The sequence below is a fragment of the Trachurus japonicus genome, chromosome 22 (assembly GCF_045865225.1).
Source record: "Trachurus japonicus isolate A0001 chromosome 22, Traja_1.0".
In the NCBI taxonomy this organism is placed as follows: Eukaryota; Metazoa; Chordata; class Actinopteri; order Carangiformes; family Carangidae; genus Trachurus; species Trachurus japonicus.
This window is the reverse complement of record NC_140928.1, coordinates 1,630,338-1,651,954: the sequence shown is the minus strand read 5'-3', so window position 1 is coordinate 1,651,954 and position 21,617 is coordinate 1,630,338. Positions and strand designations below refer to the sequence as shown.

The 21,617-nt window shown below is 47.7% G+C and overlaps 1 protein-coding gene across 1 annotated transcript in view; it reads right to left on the bottom strand.

Moving 5' to 3' along the window:
* The window catches only part of hectd1 (HECT domain containing 1), a 72,861-nt gene that overhangs the window by 8,597 nt on the left and 42,647 nt on the right, over window positions 1-21,617 (bottom strand). The window contains exons 26-36 of the mRNA XM_085767934.1: window positions 19,061-20,221; window positions 17,486-17,707; window positions 15,216-15,349; window positions 14,024-14,180; window positions 13,396-13,466; window positions 4,994-5,145; window positions 4,814-4,868; window positions 2,871-3,093; window positions 1,826-1,908; window positions 1,561-1,688; window positions 42-381 (exon numbers count right to left, since the gene is read on the bottom strand). Of these exons, the coding sequence (XP_085624060.1) occupies window positions 42-381; window positions 1,561-1,688; window positions 1,826-1,908; window positions 2,871-3,093; window positions 4,814-4,868; window positions 4,994-5,145; window positions 13,396-13,466; window positions 14,024-14,180; window positions 15,216-15,349; window positions 17,486-17,707; window positions 19,061-20,221 (2,726 nt within the window). The remainder of the gene's footprint in view (window positions 1-41; window positions 382-1,560; window positions 1,689-1,825; window positions 1,909-2,870; window positions 3,094-4,813; window positions 4,869-4,993; window positions 5,146-13,395; window positions 13,467-14,023; window positions 14,181-15,215; window positions 15,350-17,485; window positions 17,708-19,060; window positions 20,222-21,617) is intronic.

Below are 21,617 nucleotides of genomic sequence, written 5' to 3'. Positions count from 1 at the left end.
CTTCATTCACTGCTTAAAGACTCAACATGGCGGCGTCCCACCTGTCTGGACTCGTCGTCGGGGAAGTCGTCGTCACACAGCCAGATGCCGAGCGACGTCCTCTGGAACTCGGCCGCCACCAGAGCGTAGAACTCGAGCGTGGGTCCGAGCCCGGTGCCCTCCTCTCCCTGGAACTCCACCTCCAGCACCGACTTCCTGTCGGCGTGCAGCTGCATCACCGACTCCGCCCACTCCATCATGGCCTCGCCCCGGGGAACTTTCACGCGCTCGTGTTTCAGCCGACCGACGCGGAACTCCCCGGGGTCGTCGCGCCGCACCGTGGTCGACGGGCGGGAGCGCTCCATCGTCGCCTCGCGCCGGTTCTGCAGCCACACGATCGCCCTGCACACACACACACAGAAAAAAGTTGTAAATTTATGAGAATAAAGTTGTAAATTTCCTATGAGAAAAAAGTTGTAAATTTATGAGAATAAAGTCGTACATTTCCTAAGAGAAAAAAGTCATAACATTAGGAGAATAAAGTTGTAGATTTACGAGAATAAAGTTGTAGATTTACGAGAATAAAGTCGTACATTTCCTAAGAGAAAAAAGTCATAACATTAGGAGAATAAAGTTGTAGATTTACGAGAATAAAGTTGTAGATTTACGAGAATAAAGTCGTACATTTCCTACAAGAAAAAAAGTAGTAAATTTACGAGAATAAAGTTGTACATTTCCTACGAGAATAAAGTTGTAAATTTATGAGAATAAAGTCGTAAATTTACGAGAATAAAGTTGTACATTTCCTACGAGAATAAAGTTGTAAATTTACGAGAATAAAGTCGTAAATTTACGAGAATAAAGTTGTAAATTTACGAGAATAAAGTTGTAAATTTACGAGAATAAAGTTGTAAATTTACGAGAATAAAGTTGTAAATTTACGAGAATAAAGTTGTAAATTTCCTACAAGAAAAAAGTTGTAAATTTCCTACAAGAAAAAAGTTGTAAATTTACGAGAATAAAGTCGTACATTTCCTACGAGAAAAAAGTCATAACATTACGAGAATAAAGTCGTAAATTTACAACTTTATTCTTGAAGTTTGTGATTTTTTTTATTTGTCGATGTGGCCCTAATACTCCGTCCTATAAGTAATATTTTTTTCTGTCTTTCAGAGTAAGTTCTTTTTCATCCATTATTATCTCATAGCGTGGTGAATGTGCAGCTCACAACTTGTCCACCAGAGCGTTGTGGAGTTGTTGGATTGTGTATTTGATGAGTTTGATGATGAGGGAAACCAAGAAATCCCATAATGAGCCTCTGTAGCGTAGCTCTGAGCAGCTCACGGCTCTGCTCTGCCGTTCTAAAACAGCTTGCACCGACAATTAAAGGTAACAAACCTACTGCTATGACTATAGGGATTATGGCAATGGGCCAATTTGACTAAACATACAAACCAAAAACGGTGCCTTTTTATTTTTAAGGCATTTTGTGACGTTGAAGTTGAACAGAATCTTCATTTAAATAATATAAATACAACTAAGACTAAGGAATAAATCCACAGATCTAAAACTAAAGTTCACCTGGAGGCTCCGAAGGCCGTGCAGGTGAAGTAGAGCTGTCGCGTCTCAAACGGGATCAGGAAAGGACACTTGGACGTGAGCTGCTCACACCAGTCGGGCAGAGCGCCGCTCGCCAGCGCCAGAGGCTCCTGGGAGAAAAAACAAAAAACACAGAAAAACACAAAAAGGTCAAAGCTGATCAACCAAATCAATCAATCAGTTAATCAATCAATCAATCAATCAATCAATCAATCAATCAATCAATCAATGAGAGCAGCTGACGAACCTCGATCTGCTGCAGGATCTTGGTGGTGACCTTCTTACTGGTGAACTCCTCCGGGGCGGCGTTGAACTGCAGCTCGTCCATGTCTGAACACACAGAGATATATAGCAGGTTTTGTAAGAAAATTGAGTTTTCATCGTACACACTAGTATTTAAAGGGTTAAAATAAAATAAAAAATGAATTGAATATTGAATATTTGGTATTTATGATCAGAACTGAAGTGGAATAAAAAAAATGTATAGAAAAAAAAGTGGGGGGAAAAAATCAACGTATGTTATTTTGGGGGCATTTTAGAGGCATTTTAGAAGACGACACAAATGTCCCTTTGCTTCTCAATAAAAAAATTGTGTAGTTTTTTTTTTTCCATTTCATTTATTTATAATGTACGACGAGTATAAGGGCCATAAAAAAAATCACAAACTTTGAGCATAAAGTCGTAAATGTACGACTTCATTCTCAAAATGTTATGACTTCTTTCTCGTAGGAAATGTACAACTTTTTTCTCATAAATTTACGACTTTATTCTCCTAAATCTACGACTTTATTCTCGTAAATTTACGACTTTATTCTCCTAAATCTACGACTTTATTCTCGAAAATTTACGACTTTATTCTCGAAATGTTATGACTTTTTTCTCGTAGGAAATGTACGACTTTATTCTCAGAAATTTGTAAATTTACGACTTTATTCTCGAAATGTTATGACTTTTCTTGTAGGAAATGTACGACTTTTTTCTCATAAATTTACGACTTTATTCTCGTAAATTTACGACTTTATTTTCGTAAATTTATGACTTTATTCTCAAAGTCTGTATTTTTGTTTTTTTTCCTCAATGTGGCCCTAATACTATGGGACTCATGAACAAATAAAAAATAATAATTTGTTGTAAATATGCCAGATTTAGCTCAAGAGCTCATTTCCATCTGTGTCCCAGTCGAGGATTTGTGTTTTTGAAATTTGAAAAATAGTCAAACGAGGAACACAAACCTGGTTCAAGCTTCAACCGTGTGTGTGTGTGTGTGTGTGTGTGTCTCTCTCTCTCCGTACCTTCCTGCAGTGTGCGTGCGTTGGACGCGGCGTCCCCTCCGATGATGTAGAGGATGCGCAGCAGCTGCAGGACGTCCTCGACCCCGCAGGCGTTCTGGCTGCAGCCGGCCTTCGCCTGCGCCGCCTCTCTGGCCGCGCCCAGGATCTCGCTGCTCTGATTGGCCGATAGCGAGCTGGGGCTCAGGCCGCCGGACCGCCCCCCAACGCCGTGCTCACAGAAGTCCTGCAGACAGGAAAACAACAGCGTCACTAGGCAACCGGGTCACAACAACAGCTCCTGTTTCCTGTCTGGTCAATAAAGTTATTTTGTCTATTTATAATTTAAAAAAAGGGTAAAAACTTCTGAAATTTGAATTTTTATTTCTCAGCTCCTCAAACTTTAAGAGTATTTTATGTCTTAGGGATGGGCAATGATTTTTTTGGTAACTCTTTAATCTACAGGCCGTTAATTACCTGATATGTCAAGAATTAACGCTCAGTTTCATAACGTCACGTTTTCTCATAAAGGTAAAACATTACACATGTTTTGGGAAAGGCCAGAACTTTTCTCTTTCCATAAAGTCGTTGAAATGGATCGATATTTCTTTTCTACATTTCTCTACATTATTAGAGCTGCAACTAACAATTGTTTTCATTATCGATAAATCTGTCGATTATTTAAAACGATGAATCGATTAGTTGTTTGGTCAATAAAATGTTAAAAACATCAATCAGTGTTTCTCAAATGTCTTGTTTTGTCCACAAACCAAAGAGAGACTCAGTTTATTGTCATAAAGGAACTAAGAAACCAGAAATATTCACATTGAAGAAGCTGAAATCAGAGAATCTGGACTTTAAAAAACGACTCAAACCGATTATTAGATGATCAAAATAGTTGTCGATTAATTTAATTGATGATTAATCAGAGAATTTTGACTTTTTTTTCTTCTGATTATTAGAGGAAATGTGCTATATAGGTGCTATATAAAAAGTGGATTGGATTGGATACTAGGAAAGGAAACTATTGGGAGTCTCGATGTATCAGATAAACCTTCAGTCTGGACTACTCAAAGTGATTATTTGATTATCAAAATAGTTGATTAATTGATTAATTGTTGCAGCTCTGGACTTTACTATGAAATTGGCCGTTATTTCTTGGCTATTTCTGGACATTAACCATGTAATTAATTGCCTGTTAATTAAAAGGTTACCTATCTTCAAATATTCACGCAATGAATAAAATTAAAAATTGAATAGTCTATGCGACAATCGTCTTGTAAATGTTTCCTTTTCACTGTTGCAGAAGCAGAAACATGGAGAGACCTCAACAACCGTCAGAAAGTTCTGTTGAAACTGTGTCAAATAAAAACCAAGTGAAGCTGAGGAGCAGCAGAAACTCTGAGATGAGAAGTGGAACTGGAGAATATCGACGTATTAAAGGGATAGTTCAACATTTTTGTCAAATTGGCCCATTGCCATAATCCCTATAGTCATAGCAGTAGGTTCGTTACCTTTAATTGTCGGTGCAAGCTGTTTTTAGAACGGTGGAGCAGAGCCGTGAGCTGCTCAGAGCTACGCTACGGAGGCTCATTATGGGATTTCTTGGTTTCACCTCATCAAACTCATCAAATACACAATCCAACAACTCCACAACGCTCTGGTGGACAAGTTGTGAGCTGCACATTCACCACGCTATGAGATAATAACACAACGTTACCACACAGAGTTGTTGTAGAAGGAAATACAGAGACTGTTGATGAAAAACTGTCCCTGAAGGCAACGCGCATCAGAGGTTTTGCATGAATTTCCCTAAGGTAACAAACCTACTGCTATGACTATAGGGACTATGGCAATGGGTCAATTTGCCAAAACGTTGAACTATCCCTTTAACGAGAGGAGACGTCGCTGTGATGAGAAGCCGAACCGTTACAATATTCAATATGTACAATACGTGTGATTCTCACCATCTTCCCGCTCTCCTTCTCCTTGTCGGCGTCCTTCAGCTCTCTGTACATTATCCTGCAGCAAAAACAACACAAAACAACCACAGTTAGAAGTCAGAACGGACGCTCAGATGTCCTAGCGACACCCAAACGCCTCGCCTCTCACCGCCCCCCTCAGCCCCCCCTCCCCCTCCTCCTTACGTGTAGGTGGGCTCCCAGATGCGGCGCAGCTTGTCGGTCTTGACGCTGCCGTTGCAGGAGAGCTGCAGCAGCCGCTGGACGTAGTAGAAGATGGTCGACTTGTAGTTGGACAGAGGAAGCTCCACCTCGCGGGTCGTCCCCAGACCCGCCACCTACACAATCAATCAATCAATAATCAATAATCAATCAATCAATCAATCAATCAATCAATCAATACATACATACATCAATCAATCAGTTCGTTCTGACAGCCCTAATAGTGAGTGCTGAAAGATCTACAAGTACATTCCAAAAAAAAACCAAGTGTCTTTACTTTTAAAATAGTGGTTCCTAACCTTTGTTGGTCAGTTTTTTTTTTTGTTTTTTTTTCTTCTTCTTCAATTAGCCTACTAGACATTTCAGGTGTATTCAATTTTTTTTTTTTATATATTCGGCCTTGCGTTTCACTCATTCCACCAAATACCGTATGTTGCTTTTTTTTTTGCAGTATCAGACCTGCTGATGGTTATTAGATAGTTATTAATTATGTGTAGTCCTCATGCTGGTCCCATCACACACAACGATGTGTGTTGTCAATGAACAAGCAGCTCTACAGAACCAGGATGTAAGAAGCTGCTGCATGTTTAAACATCAAACAGCATCTCCTTCATTCTCCTGGTAGTAATAGATTACATATAGTGCTTTTCACCCAACACCCAAAGCGCTTTACAGCAACCATTATTCATTCATACCACATTCACACCAGTGATGGTAAACTAGGTTGCCACAGCTGCCAATGTGCACCAAACCACCACCATCATTCATACACATCCACATGAGGAAAGGTGGGTAAGGTGTCTTGCCCAAGGACACTACGACAGAGACTGGGACAGAGCGGGATTCGAACCGCCAACCCTCTGGTTACTGGACGACCCGCTCTACCGCCTAGCAGGCTGTTTAAAGCTGTACAGAAACGGCCGTTTGTCCTGTTTGTCGCGCCGAGTTGTCACGAGCTGCAACACGAGTTTACCTGAGTAAGGAAAACGAATTTGATTGGTCGTTATCGAGCGGGCGGGATATTCAAAGCTTGGGGCGAGACCGAGCTCCCTGTGTGTATCTCAGATGTTTGAATGACGGATTATGGATCCAATATCAGTGGCTGGTGAATCGTGTACAGGATGACGTATAATCTGTGCGCATTATCCACCACACTTTCATCCATCCATCCATCCATTTTCATCCGCTTATCCGGAGTCGGGTCGCGGGGGCAGCAGTCGGAGCAGGGATCCCCAGACTTCCCGCTCCCCGGACACTTCCTCCAGCTCTTCCGGGGGGACCCCAAGGCGTTCCCAGGCCAGCCGAGTGACGTAGTCACTCCAGCGTGTCCTGGGTCTTCCTCTGGTCTCCTCCCGGTGGGACATGCCCGGAACACCTCACGAGGGAGGCGTCCAGGGGGCATCCTATACAGGTGCCCGAGCCACCTCAGCTGGCTCCTCTCGATGTGGAGGAGCAGCGGCTCTACTCCGAGCTCCTCCCGGGTGACAGAGCTCCTCACCCTATCTCTAAGGGAGCGCCCCGCCACCCGACCGGTAAATCAAGAGCTTTGCCTTTCGGCTCAGCTCCTTCTTCACCACGACGGACCGATACAATGACCGCATTACTGCGGCCGCTGCACCGATCCGCCTGTCGATCTCGCGCTCCGTTCTCCCCTCACTCGTGAACAAGACCCCGAGATACTTAAACTCCTCCACCTGAGGCAGGAACTCTCCCCCGACCTGGAGGGTGCAAGCCACCTTTTTCCGGTCGAGAACCATGGCCTCGGACTTAGAGGTGCTGATTCTCATCCCAGCTGCTTCACACTCGGCTGCAAACCGCCCCAGTGCATGCTGAAGGTCATGGCTCGAGGGAGCCAACAAGACCACATCATCCGCAAAAAGCAGAGATGAAATCAAGTGGCTCCCGAACCGTACCCCCTCCGGCACTTGGCTGCGCCTAGAAATTCTGTCCATAAAAATAATGAACAGAACCGGTGACAAAGGGCAGCCCTGCCGGAGTCCAACACGCACCGGGAACAGGTCTGACTTACTGCCGGCAATGCGAACCAAGCTCCTGCTCCGGTCGTACAGGGACCGTACAGCCCTCAGCAGAGGGCCTCCGACCCCATACTCCCGGAGCACCTCCCACAGGATGCCACGTGGGACACGGTCGAAAGCCTTCTCCAAGTCCACAAAACACATGTGGACTGGTTGGGCAAACTCCCATGCACCCTCGAGCACCCTGCGGAGGGTGTAGAGCTGGTCCAGCGTTCCACGGCCAGGACGAAAACCGCATTGTTCCTCCTGAATCCCAGGTTCGACTATCGGCCGAATTCTCCTCTCCAGCACCCTGGAATAGACTTTCCCCGGGAGGCTGAGGAGTGTGATCCCCCGGTAGTTGGAACACACCCTCCGGTCCCCCTTTTTGAAGAGAGGGACCACCACCCCGGTCTGCCAGTCCAGAGGCACTGTCCCCGACTGCCACGCGATGCTGCAGAGGCGTGTCAGCCACGACAGCCCTGCAACATCCAGAGACTTGAGGTACTCAGGGCGGATCTCATCCACCCCCGGTGCCTTGCCACTGAGGAGCTTCCGGACTACCTCAGTGACTTCAGCTTGGGTGATGAATGAATCAACCTCTGGGTCCTCAGCCTCTGCGTCCTCGACGGAAGGCGTGTCAGTGGGATTGAGGAGATCCTCGAAGTATTCCTTCCACCGCCCGACGATATCCCCAGTCGAGGTCAACAGCTCCCCTCCTCCACTGTAAACAGTGTTGGCGGAGCACTGCTTCCCCCTCCTGAGGCGTCGGATGGTTTGCCAGAATTTCCTCGGAAGCAAAACCCGAGTTTTTGCTTCCGTGACCGCCCGGGCTGCCGTCCGCTTGGCCTGCCGGTACCCGCCAGCTGCCTCGGGGGTCCCCCGAGCTAGCCAGGCTCAGTAGGACTCCTTCTTCAGCTTGACAGCATCCCTTACTTCCGGGGTCCACCACCGGGTTCGGGGATTACCGCCGCGACAAGCGCCGGAGACCTTACGGCCACAGCTCCGGACGGCCGCGTCAACAATGGAAGTGGAGAACATGGTCCATTCAGACTCAATGTCTCCGGCTTCCCTCGGAATCTGGTCAAAGCTCTCCCAGAGGTGGGAGTTGAAGACCTCCCTGACAGGGGATTCTGCCAGACGTTCCCAGCAGACCCTCACGATACGCTTGGGTCTTCCAGGTCTGACCAGCTTCCTCCCCTGCCAGCGGAACCAACTCACCACCAGGTGGTGATCAGTTGACAGCTCAGCCCCTCTCTTCACCCGAGTGTCCAAGACATACGGCCGGAGGTCAGATGACACGACTACAAAGTCGATCATTGACCTCCGGCCTAGGGTGTCCTGGTGCCACGTGCACTGATGGACACCCTTATGCCTGAACATGGTGTTCGTTATGGACAAACTGTGGCTAGCACAGAAGTCCAATAACAAAACACTGCTCGGGTTCAGATCGGGGAGGCCGTTCCTCCCAATCACACCTCTCCAGGTAACACTGTCGCTGCCCACGTGGGCATTGAAGTCCCCCAGCAGAACGATGGAGTCCCTGGTTGGAGCACTTTCCAGCACCCCTCCCAGGGCCTCCAGGAAGGCCGGGTACTCTGCACTGCCGTTCGGCCCGTAGGCCGAGACAACAGTGAGAGACCTGTCCCCGACCCGAAGGCGCAGGGAAACGACCCTCTCGTTCAGTGGGGAGAACTCCAACACATGGCGGCTGAGCTGGGGGGCTATGAGCAAGCCCACACCAGCTCGCCGCCTCTCACCGTGAGCAACTCCAGAGTGGAAGAGAGTCCAGCCTCTCTCAAGGAGTTGGGTTCCAGAGCCCAGGCTGCGTGGAGGTGAGCCCGACTATCTCTAGCCGGTACCTCTCAACCTCCCGCACGAGCTCAGGCTCTTTCCCCCCCAGCGAGGTGACATTCCATGTCCCTAAAGCCAGAGTCGTTGTCCGGGGATTGGGTCGCCGGGGCCCCCGCCCACGGCTGCCACCCAAAACACACGGCACCGACCCCTCATGGTCCTTCCTGCGGGTGGTGGGCCTACTGGAAGGCGGGCCCACGTCGCTCCTTTCATCCCGGATTTACTCAAAAATAGAATTTTGCACAGAGCCAGACCCAGAGTGGGCTCAAATTCAATTTTCTTTTCTGTACAGCTTTAACAGGTGGAGGTCGACCATGAACATCCTCCTCCAGAGTCTAGTAGGGCTGACCCGATTACCATATTTTGATAATCATAGCGTAAATAATGAATTATGGCAAACAAACACATGTCTCCAAAGTCAGGCAGGTTTCCAGGATGCCAAGTAGCCGACTCAATTTAATGTAACAGTTGCCGATGAGAACCGGTGTCAACAAAAACAATCGATCACGGACTTCATGATCGATTACCATGGCAACGAACGAAGCTTCGATTTTTGGGGGTTCAGCCCTACAGTCTAGTTAAACCTCTGTCATCCAGAGTCTGGAGGATGTTTCTCTTATTTAACCTTTATTTTAACAGGGTAGATCCATTGAGAGCGAGCTCTCTTTTTCAAGGATGCCCTGTAGCACACAGAGATCACAGAAGATCAAACATCAAAACAGCACAATCAAATACAGTTCTGAAAACAAGAGTAGTAAAATCACTAACTGAAGCGAGTGCACGTCTGAGTCTGAGCCCCCAATGCTGTGGTGAGAAGTAGGTTTTTGAAAGCCTCAAGTGAGATAAGTCTATCGATTTTCAGTGAGTTTTGTAATTTATTCCATCGGTGTGGGGCGTAGAAGGAGAAGGCAGTGTGTCCTCGTTCTGAGTCTGAGTGAGGGAGGTGGAGTCTGATGAGGGGCTGTCTGTCTGTGGTTTCCTCCTCTGGAACTCTGACCAGCTGGGCAGTCTGTCTCAGATCATCTGTCACTAACTTTTATCTTCACAGCGCCACTAGTGTCGTCACTCTGAGGAGAAACTCTCAGAGTGACGACACTAGTGGCGCTTTTCCACTACACTTTAACGGCACTGCTCAGCTCTACATGGCGCGGCTCGGCACTGCATGGCGCGGCATGGCTCGGCACTGCTCGGGACTAGATGGCGCGGCGTGGCTCGGCACTGCTCGGCACTGCATGGTGCGGCACAGCTTGGCACTACATGGCACCACATGGCGCGGCTCGGCACTGTATAGCGCGGCTCGGCATGGCGCGGCACTGCTCGGCACTACATGGCACAAAGGCTCTGCATGGCGCGGCGTGGCTCGGCACTGCTCGGCTCTGCATGGCGCGGCACGGCTCCACATGGCGCGGCGCGGCGCGGCACAGCTCGGCTCTGCATGGCGCGGTACGGCTCGGCACAGCTCGGCTCTGCATGACGCGGCACGGCTCGGCACTGCTCGGCACGGCTCGGCACTAGATGGCGCGGCACGGCTCGTCACTGCTCCGCATGGCGCGGCACTGCTCGGCTCTGCATGGCGTGGCACGGCGCGGCACTGCTAGGCTCCGCATGGCGTGGCACGGCCCGGCACTTCGAGGCTCTGCATGGCGCGGCTCGGCTCAGTACTAAAAATGGTACCTGGTACTATTTCAGTACCTGGTACCAGGTACTAGGGCTAGTGGAAAAGCAGTTTCCGGGCTCGTGGCTGTGAGCACTAGGGTTGTGAACGATAAACCGATGCGACCGGATATTCGGTTTAACAAGTGAGAGATTCGGCTGTATCGGTAGCAGCCTCCTGAATCGATACAAATTAGCCATGAATTCCTAGATGAATCGGTTATAGAGTCATGAACCGGTTATCGCTATGGGCTAGAGTGCTTAGCCGTTAGCGGTGTCTTTAATAGCTCATAAATCAATCAACGGGCCACGTATAAACAATTTTTTTCCTGCGAATATCTTTGTTACAACACGATTCGCTAACTGGAGTAGTTTCATGTTGTGTCCAATAACGGAGGGGACGGGGGGTTTAACAGATGACGTCCTGATGTTAGCTTTGCTGCTGCTATTAGCACACTCCCCATCCAGGAGCTGCTCCTGTCTCTGCTGCCTGCTACAGGTAGACAACCTGGTCCGACCTGCGGGTGTTGAACACTGGACTCGACGTGGAAGCATAGACTAGGCTATTAATGAGCGATAACTCTAAACCCGGCTGAAAAAAAGCAGCCGTCTTCGCTGTAATCGCCGCGACCGGCAACTACGTTTCGACGTATATTTTGATATGAGCGTTAGCTGCTGTTAGCCACCGCCTGTAGCTCAGCTAGTTAGCTTCATCGATAAACAAACGTAATACGTAGCAGTCTTGTTGCTAAGGCAACTCCGCTGCCAGCCCCTGGAAGAACCGGTTCTTAGCTCTGACCCAGCAAGGAGTTGGTGCTGAACCAAGAACTGGTGCTGAGCAGGCACTGGCTCCGAACCAGCACCGGAACCAGCTTGGTGGAAAAGGGCTAATTACAAAAACGTTCTCACAGATATTGGTCCATGTCAAACAATAAATACATTGACATGTGATTTTGTTGTTATTCTCTTTTTCTTCTTTCTTTTTTTTGCCAGTGCTTTAAAGCAACAATGCTTGGGGATATATTTGAAAAAATATTGTAGTAGGCTACTACTGTAAGATATTAACCGTAGAATCGAATCGTCCTACACTGCATCGAATCGGATCGAATCGGTCTGTATTAAAAGGATATCGTTTTTGAATCGAATCGTAATCTGTGTATCTAGATTCATATCGAATCGTTTATCACAGAGAGATGTGCAACCCTAGTGAGCCCCCAACTCAATAGGGTTTGAATGGAAAGTAGACGCCCAGAGCGCTGACAACGCACCTGGTGGACACGGCCCCTAAGACTGTAGACCACTTACAACAGAATTCAAAATAGGCTGGGATAATAAATCAAAGGAAAAGTTATTGCTCAACTCTCCAAAAACAAAAACCACAGTCTGTCCAGACAGTCATGACATGTGCCTCAGCTCATTTGATTTTGTTTTTAAGACTTTATAAAGTCGTGAAAAGACTTAATACTTTTTAAGGGTCTTAATTTTCCCAAAATACTAGGGACGGGAGTTGGAAACTAGCATGAGCTACACTATATTACCAAAAGTATTCGCTCACCTGCCTTTACTCATTCTATGAACTGAAGTGCCATCCCATTCCTAACTCATAGAATTCAATATGATGTCGGTCCACCTTTTGCAGCTATTACAGCTTCAACTCTTCTGGGAAGACTGTCCACAAGGTTGAGGAGAGTGTTTATAGGAATTTTTGACCATTCTTCCAAAAGCGCATTGGTGAGGTCACACACTGATGTTGGTCGAGAAGGCCTGGCTCTCAGTCTCCGCTCTAATTCATCCCAAAGGTGTTCTATCGGGTTCAGGTCAGGACTCTGTGCAGGCCAGTCAAGTTCATCCACACCAGACTCTGTCATCCACGTCTTTATGGACCTTGCTTTGTGCACTGGTGCACAGTCATGTTGGAAGAGGAAGGGGCCCGCTCCAAACTGTTCCCACAAGGTTGGGAGCATGGAATTGTCCAAAATGTTTTGGTATCCTGAAGCATTCAAAGTTCCTTTCACTGGAACTAAGGGGCCAAGCCCAGCTCCTGAAAAACAACCCCATACCATAATTCCTCCTCCACCAAATTTCACAGTCGGCCAAGTGATTAGGACACCTGATTCTGATCATTTGAATGGGTGAGCGAATACTTTTGGTAATATAGTGTATAATCTCTGTATGGAGTGGAAGTGTCACTATGTTAACCTGCATTGTCCCTATCAAATAAACTGAATTAAATTAAATTACATGGATCTATTCCACTGTCACATGTTCAAGTCTTTAAGGAACTAGTTTCTCTGACAAGTGGAACAAACATTAAAGATCTTACTATTGTTGGCAGCCAGGAAATGTATAACTTAACCCCCCAGTAACAGTCCACTGGTAACAAAGTCATTGATGTGGCGCTGTTTCCCACAGCTTTAATCCTGGTGCAGCAGTTTAGACCATTATTGACGGTTTATGTAGATCTATAGTGTATTCTATATTATAGCTATGGACACGTTTGAAAGGTGAAACCTAATGCTTCCAATGGAGACAAACCGTTTATTTATATGTACCTTCGTTCCCGAGCCATCCCAAGATAAACAGTGGAAAACCAGTTCTCATCTAAACCCCTGTTTGTGATACGAGGTGGTTTCACTTTTCTATCAGTTTTTTCTATGTTGTCAAGCTTGTTTTATTTGATGTCTTCTATTTTATCCTCTGTGAGGGAACGATGGGAGGGAAGATGTGGCGGGTTTGAGTTCTACGTATAGAGATACTTCAAATATGAAAAACTATAATTAAAGGAAAGAAAGAACTGAAATGTCCGTGAAGCGCCTGAAGGCCTCAGGTGGTCGGTGCTCTTACCTTCAGCGTGAGGGCGAGGTGAGGGGACGGAGCGCACTCCACCTCCTCCTGCACCTCGGAGCGAGGAGTTCCTGCAGAGACAGAGAGAGAGCGTGGTGCGTTCAGGGTCATCAAGTAATCCTGTGCAGTAGTGTAGTAGTAATCCTGTGCAGTATAACTGTAGTAATCCTATGCAGTAGTGTAGTAGTAATCCTGTGCTGTACAACTGTAGTAATCAACCATTCTCTACCGACCGAAATAAAACTAACCCGAGACATTAGAATTTTTAATAAAAAGGTTAAAATCTGGCTGAAACAAAATCAGAACTGTATGCATTTTTAATGCGTCATGACTTGGTATGATTTTAGATGTATTGTACATTTTATAATGTTATGTAACTTTGATGTCTTTCTTCTTACCTTCTTTTTTTCTACTAAAAACCTAACTAGGGACCACTAGGGAGTTGGAAACTAGCATCAGCTATAATCTCTGTCTGCAGAACATCAGTCACATTGACTTGTTTGTAACGAGTGGAAGTGTCACTATGTTAATCTGCATTGTCCCTATCAAATAAACTGAATTAAATTAAATTAAACGGGTCATCTGGGGATTAATTACTCTGTGTGTGTGTGTGTGTGTGTGTGTGTACCTGGCGGAGGGATCTCCAGGTCCGTCGTCTGCTGGACGTTGGTTCTTCCCGGTCGCGGGTCGAAGGCGGGAACCAGAGCAGAGAACTGTCTCTTGAGGACGAAGTCGTCGTCCCACGTCCTCCTTCGTCCTCCTTTGGTCTCGTACTCCTCCTCCTCCTACGGGGAGAAAAAACAAACGGACAATCAATCAATCAATCAACCAATCAATCAATAACAGGATGATCAAAACTGTGAAATAATATGAGTACTGAAATCAAAAACATTTCGAGTGTAATCATGTTTAAAAAGAGACATAAAGAAATGATTCTCCAGAGGTGCACTGAATAATTCACACAAGGTGTTTGCTACTTGCTTTACTATTTGGATTAAAATGTGGCAGGAAATGGTTCATAGTGTAATGGAGGAATAAAATAATAACAGGGTTTATACAGGAATCTTGAAGTTAATTTTAACACCTTTTTAAGACTTTTTCAAGACCTTCTCAATATTTTTCAACACCTCACCACCACTTCAAGCTGTAACCATTTACATCAGTGACACTTTTAACTTAACAGTTTTAGTTTGTGATAAAGACTTTAGACCACTATGATACAACAGAATTCAAAATAGGCTGGGATAATAAATCAAAGGCAAAGTTTATCAAAAAACTCCACTCTTCTTTTCTTTTTCATGTACCGGTTCATCTTTGTTTTTTTTAATAAAATGAATAAATTCACACACTTTTACAATGTTTTTTAGGACTCAAACTCTTGGACAGCTAGTTCAGAAAAAATACCTTGAAAATTTAAGACTTTATAAAGTCGTGAAAATAATTTTTAATACTTTTTAAGGGTCTTAATTTTCCCAAAATTGATTTATCAACTTTTAATACTTTTCAAGACCCCACAGATACCCTGAATAAATGTAATGTCTTTGTGCTATGATTTTAATTAGAACATATACTTATATTATTAATTATAGGGGTAGGATTAGATACGTTTATACTTCTTCCTACTCCTTTTTGCTCATGTAAACTGCGTTGCTTATGAGATGTTATTTTTTTGGGTATACATTTTTGCTGTTCACTTATTTCCTTATTATTATTATTATATTATTATTCTATCTTATTTATTCGACAATCAATCAATCAATCAATCAATCAATCAATCAATCAATCAATCAATCAATCAATAAGAGTCAGAGTGTCTGTACCAGGACCTCCTCGTACTCCTGGTCCTCCTGATTGTCGTCTTCGTTCTCGTCGTCGTCGTCGTCGGGCTCGGGCAGATCCTCCTCGTCGTCCAGCTCCGCCAGCAGCGTGTTGGCACGGCAACTGTCCAGGAAGTCTACGGCAGAGTGGGCGGAGTCAAATAAATAAACAGAAACAGAAAAACAGAAACGTCCCACGGACCTGAACGCATCATATTTCATGTAGAGTTGATCGTAAATTAGTCGCACGTTTTTTGTTATTTTTAATAATTCTTATCACTTTTTATCTTTAATTAGCAAAGTTCAATCAATTGTAATATTTAATATTGATTAATCACAAAGGTATTGACAACAAATGAGCTGCTGTTGAATGCCTCACTGCATTCAGCCTGACACGACGTCGGCTCTGATTGGCTGTGACTCATCCAGGTGTGGACGCACCTGCGCTCACTTCTTCTACTACTGTCAAAGCTTTTTACTAATAGTTCGACTTATATAATGTGATATAAAAAATATATATAATATATAGGGTTGTGCCAAAAAATCGATTCACATAAGAATCACAATTCTCATTTAATACGAAAATCGATATAAAAAATTTAAAAAATGAAACAAATCTGCTGCTGTCGGCCTCCATTTCCTTAATTTTTTTAATAAAGAGGCATTTTTAATGTGTTACTTAAGCGATATGTGATGTTGCTTTTATGCAACAGTTTCAACAATTCCATCTAAGCATGGATAAATGCTTAAAACTCAATGAATGTGAAAAAGACACTGTAGTCGTTCTGTGTTGTAAAGCAGACTGGAGTAGATCATGAGGATCCTTTCACACCGACAGACTGAAGCACAAATCATTAGGAATCAAATCGTTTTGAATCGAAAATCGATTTTGAATCGAATCGTAGCCCCAAAAATCAGAATCGAATCTAATCGTGAGATAGTAAAAGATTCCCACCCTAATTATTTGCCTTTGACCAATCGAGCGCTGCCTTCTGTTAAAAACACTAACACAGGGGTCATCAACTATATTTGTTGAAGGGCCAGAATCTTTCTCAACAGACACCTTGGGGGCCGGACATTCAAATAGGCCGAGATTGAAATTAAATTCACCCGTTTGCCTAACAATGTATTTGTTTATATTCTATTTTACCTGTAAACTCATAATTTTCATTGATACATATCTTTGGTGTTTGGTATGATATAAAATGAAAAATCTTGACAGCTGACTTTCAGATCCTCCCACATGCTGGAGCTTTACACTGCTGACTTGCCCTGTGATTTTCAGCCTAAATATGAAAGGAGCGGCTGACAATCGGTTCTGATGATAGTCAGTAGTCCTGAGTAGTCAGTAGTGTTTCCCTTCTATAATACCATTCTACATCTCGGAGGCGACGTTTTTCCACACATGGACAGAGCTCAGTGGGAAACAGTAGGAGAGACACAGGCCGAGAGGGAACCGGGACAATTGCCCCTCGGGGATAAATAACGTTTTTTGAATTGAATTGCACACCGGAGGGAGAAGCAGGTCCGTGCAGCTGTGCGCCACGGACCTGCACAAAAAACAACAACCGAGTGCCATCAAACACGCGCTGCTACCGCATCGTTTTTGTGTTGTGAACGTGCATGACGCGCATCTACACTGAATGGGTTTGAGTGCGCAAAAGACGCTACATGGCCCGCCTGTGCACACCCGGTTTAACCAAGGCGGCGGCAGCTCGCCTCTGCAGGCTGGGAAACCCTGCAGTCCAGTCGGCTCCCTAAACTTTTACGCACGGGGCTTTGGTTACTGCGGTGTTTCCTTATCCCAGCACATTGACTTACAGGCGCACACAAACAGAGACCGAGAAATATAATAGCTACTTTTTAACTATTAGAACTCAGTCGCGGGCCGGATAGGAAGGTTCGGCGGGCCGGATTCGGCCCGCGGGCCGCCAGTTGATGATCACTGCACTAACAGCTGCAGCTAAGAGCTCACGGGATGAGAATTTAAGAGAATTATGGGATATCATGAGACTAGACTTTATACCAGAGTTACGGCTCATTCATAAAAAAAAACCTCTCAATGGAAACGGCTGCAGATGGAAACTGGACTTTTATTTTGAAAAACCCTGAGAAGGAAACAAGGTCAGAGTCGTTTCGTCTCCGATCGATCAGTTTTATTTAATAACAGACCATAATGTTTGATTATTGATTATTGTGAGACACTGAGACGGCCGGTTAGCAGCAGGTTAGCTGAAGCTGAGTGTGTGTGTGTGTGTGTGTGTGTGACCAACCATAGAGGGAGAACTCAGCCTCCTGTCCCGTGTCGCTCTCGCTGGACGTGGACGTCAGGCTGGTCGTCAGGGTGTTGCTTAGCAACTGGCCCACCGACAGACCCGTGGTGGCCGTGGCTACGTTATTGCTGCTGGTTACTATGGAGGTTGACATGGTAACAGTGGAGGTGGTGCCGGTGGTGGTGAGGTTAGGAAAGCTCTGAGCGCCCATGAGAGGAGAAGCTGCAAACACACAAACACACAGACACACAACAGACAGAGGCGGTTAGTCGGTCGCCATGGAGACGAAGCAGCAGAGAAGCTCGTTAAAGGGATAGTTCAACATTTAGTCAAATTGGCCCATCACCATAATCCCTATAGTCATAGCAGTAGGTTCGTTACCTTTAATTGTCGGTGCAAGCTGTTTTTAGAACGGCGGAGCAGAGCCGTGAGCTGCTCAGAGCTACGCTACGGAGGCTCATTATGGGATTTCTTGGTTTCCCTCATCAAACTCATCAAATACACAATCCAACAACTCCACAACGCTCTGGTGGACAAGTTGTGACCTGCACATTCACCACGCTATGAGATAATAACACAACGTTACCACACAGAGTTGTTGTAGAGGGAAATTCAGAGACTGATGATGAAAAACTGTCCCTGAAGGCAACACGCATCAGAGGTTTACCATGTATTTCCCTCTAAAACAACTCTGTGTGGTAACGTTGTGTTATTATCTCATAGCGTGGTGAATGTGCAGCTCACAACTTGTCCACCAGAGCATTTTGCACCGACAATTAAAGGTAACGAACCTACTCCTACGAGTATAGGGATTATGGCAATGGGCCAGTTTGACAAAATGTTGAACTATCTCTTTAAGCTCCTGGCAGCTGATTGGCTGCTCTGCTCTGAACAGTTAGTGAGTCGACGGGTTAGTGGGTCAGTGAACGCATCACGGCGGAGAGCGGCGTGATGCGTTCACTGACCCCAGGTCAAAGTGGTTCTGTTGTAGTAGTAATCCAGTGCAGTATAACTAGTAATCCAGTGTATCTCAGTTTATGTGTGTGTGTGTATTAGTGTGTGTATTAGTGTGTGTGTCTTACTGGCGGTGTGTGTGTGTGTGTGTGTGTGTGTGTGTGTGTGTGTGTGTGTGTGTGTCTGTGTGCAGTGATGTTGATTTTTCAGTTTTCAGTGTAGTGAAAGTCCCCGGGACCCACAGTCCGGGGACTGTGCTTAGACTGTTGCTCTAACGTGACGTTTTTTAAATCCTAGGTTAACCGGGTAATAAATTCATAACCGAGTAGCAGATTGCCCACTCGGGTAACCGTGCACATACCTAGTGACAACGCTACTAGTTCCCATGATTTTAAACACCAGTTGTTGTTAACAATGTATCATTTTTCATGGGAAAATGAGGTGACGCATGGATAGTGAGTTTACTGCGTCCTTTCAGATTTTAATACGTCAGAGACACAGGACGCGTACCTAGCAACATCACTGTGTGTGTGTGTGTGTCTCTCAGTGTGTCTTACTGGCGGTGTGTGTGTGTGTATTAGTGTGTGTGTATTAGTGTGTGTATTAGTGTGTGTGTCTTACTGGCGGTGCTCATCACGTTGCGTCCCAGCGTGTTGGTGTTGTTGTCGCTGCTGCTGCGGCTCAGGTTCATGTTGTTGGTGGCGTTGGTGCGCGACATGTTGGGCGCGCGCCGCACGAACGACTCCATGAGGCTGGTCTCCCGCGACGACAGGTTGGGCACCGAGGCGCTGGAGCTCATGGGGGCGCCGCCGGCCGCCAGCAGCGAGCTCACCGACAGCCGCGCGTTCACCGCCGCCGAGGACGAGCACAGCGGCCGCTGGGACGCCGCCAGCGCCGCCGCCGACGACGACACCGACGCCGCCGCCGACCCGTCCTTCCCGCCCAGCAACGACAACGACGACTCGTTGGACACCGAGCTCACGTCCGGCGAGCTCACGCTCACCAGCGCCATGGAGATCGCCGTTGCCGCGTCGACCGTTGCTGCGGCGTTGGCGTTGTTAGGCGAGTCTTTATTCCCGTCGTCGTCTCCTCCTCTGGGCGTATCGATCGATCCGCCCTCGACGACGCTCGCCGTTGCCGTTGACAACACGACGACAGATGAGGGCTCCTGCTGCTGTCCGTCGGAAACCCCGCTTCCCCCGCCGCCGCTTCCTACTCCCTCGGCGGCTCGGCGCTCCGTCATGGCAACGGCGGCGGCGAGGGAGGACGAGCCGCCGCCGCCGCCGCCGAGGCTGATGTCGGACGACGAGGCGACGCTGCAGACGGAGCTGCTGCTGCCCTTCCTGCTCGACGACGAAGCCCCGCCCACCGACGACGACATCGCCATGACGACGCCACCACCGCCACCGCCGCTGCTGCTGCTGTTGCTCTTATCGGGACAGTTATTTTTCACCAAGCTGCTCCACGTCTGCTGCTGCTGCTGCTGCTGGGAGGATGAGGACGAGGATGATGTGGTAACGCCGCCGCCGCCGCCGCTCGCCACGGCCGCCGCCGCCGGTCCCACGGTGGCGGAGGAGGAGAAGGAGGAGGAGGAGGTGGAGGTGGAGGAGGAGGAGGCGGGGCCTGAAACAGTGGATGAGACGACAGGTTTGGGTGACGGCGCTGAGGCGGCAGCTGAGGACTCAGGGTCGAACCCTGGCGCTAGCTTCAGGTCAAACTTCCCCTCAGCGCCCAAACGGTAAGAGTTAGAGCCGCCAGAGTCCCACGTTACATCAATCCAGCCTGGAGGAGAGAGGAGAGGAGAGGAGGAGAGGAGAGGAGAGACAGAGAGAGAGAGAGAGGAGAGAGAGGAGGAGAGAGGAGGAGAAGACGCATGGATGTCAGAGAGACCGCCAGAGAGAGGGGGAGAGTAGAGAGAAGGAGAGGAGGAAGGGGGAGAGAAAGAAAGAGGAGAGTAGAGAGGGGGGGAGAAGAGAGGGAGGGGGGGAGTAGAGAGAGAGGGGGGGAGGAGGAGAGAGGAGAGACAGAGGAGAGAGAGAGGAGAGGAGGAGAGAGGAGGAGAAGACGCATGGATGTCAGAGAGACCGCCAGAGAGAGGGGGGAGTAGAGAGAGGGGGAGAAGGGGGAGAGGGGGGGAGGGGGGGATAGAGAGAGAGATGGAGGGAGGAAGGGGGAGAGGAGGAGAGGAAGAAGTGGGGGAGAGAGGAGGAGAGACAGAGAGAGGAGAGGAGGAGAGAGGAGGAGAAGACGCATGGATGTCAGAGAGACCGCCAGAGAGAGGGGGGGAGAGAGAGGGGGGGAGAAGGGGGAGAGGGGGGGAGGGGGGGATAGAGAGAGAGATGGAGGGAGGAAGGGGGAGAGGAGGAGAGGAAGAAGTGGGGGAGAGAGGAGGAGAGACAGAGAGAGGAGAGGAGGAGAGAGGAGGAGAAGACGCATGGATGTCAGAGAGACCGCCAGAGAGAGGGGGGGAGAGAGAGGGGGGGGGGAGAGAGTAGAGAGAGATGGAGGGAGGAGGGGGGAGAGAGAGAGGGGGAGGGAGGAAGGGGGAGAGGAGGAGAGGAAGGGGGAGAGGAGAGAGAGAGGAGGAGAAGACGCATGGATGTCAGAGAGACCGCCAGAGAGAGGGGGGGAGAGAGAGAGAGAGAGGGGGGGGGGGGGGGGGGGAGAGAGTAGAGAGAGATGGAGGGAGGAGGGGGGAGAGAGAGAGGGGGAGGGAGGAAGGGGGAGAGGAGGAGAGGAAGGGGGAGAGGAGAGAGAGAGGAGGAGAAGACGCATAGATGTCAGAGAGACCGCCAGAGAGAGGGGGGAGGAGAGAGAGAGGGGGGGGGGTAGAGAGAGGGGAGGGAGGAAGGGGGAGAGGAGGAGAGGAAGAAGTGGGGGAGAGAGGAGAGGAAGGAGAGAGAGAGAGAGGAGTGATAGAGGAAAGGAGGCGACGGACGCATGGATGTCAGAGATTGGCAGAGAGAAAGGAAGGGCGGGGGGAGGAAGGGGGGGAGAGTGAGGATGAGAGGAGGAAGAGGGGAGAGGGAAGGAGGAGAGGAAGAAGGGGGAGAGAGAAGGAGAGGAGGAAAAGGGAGAGAGAAGGGGGGAGAGGGGAGAGAGGAGGAGAGGAGGAGAAGACGCATGGATGTCAGAGAGACCGCCAGAGAGAGGGGGAGAAGGGGGAGAGGGGGGGGGG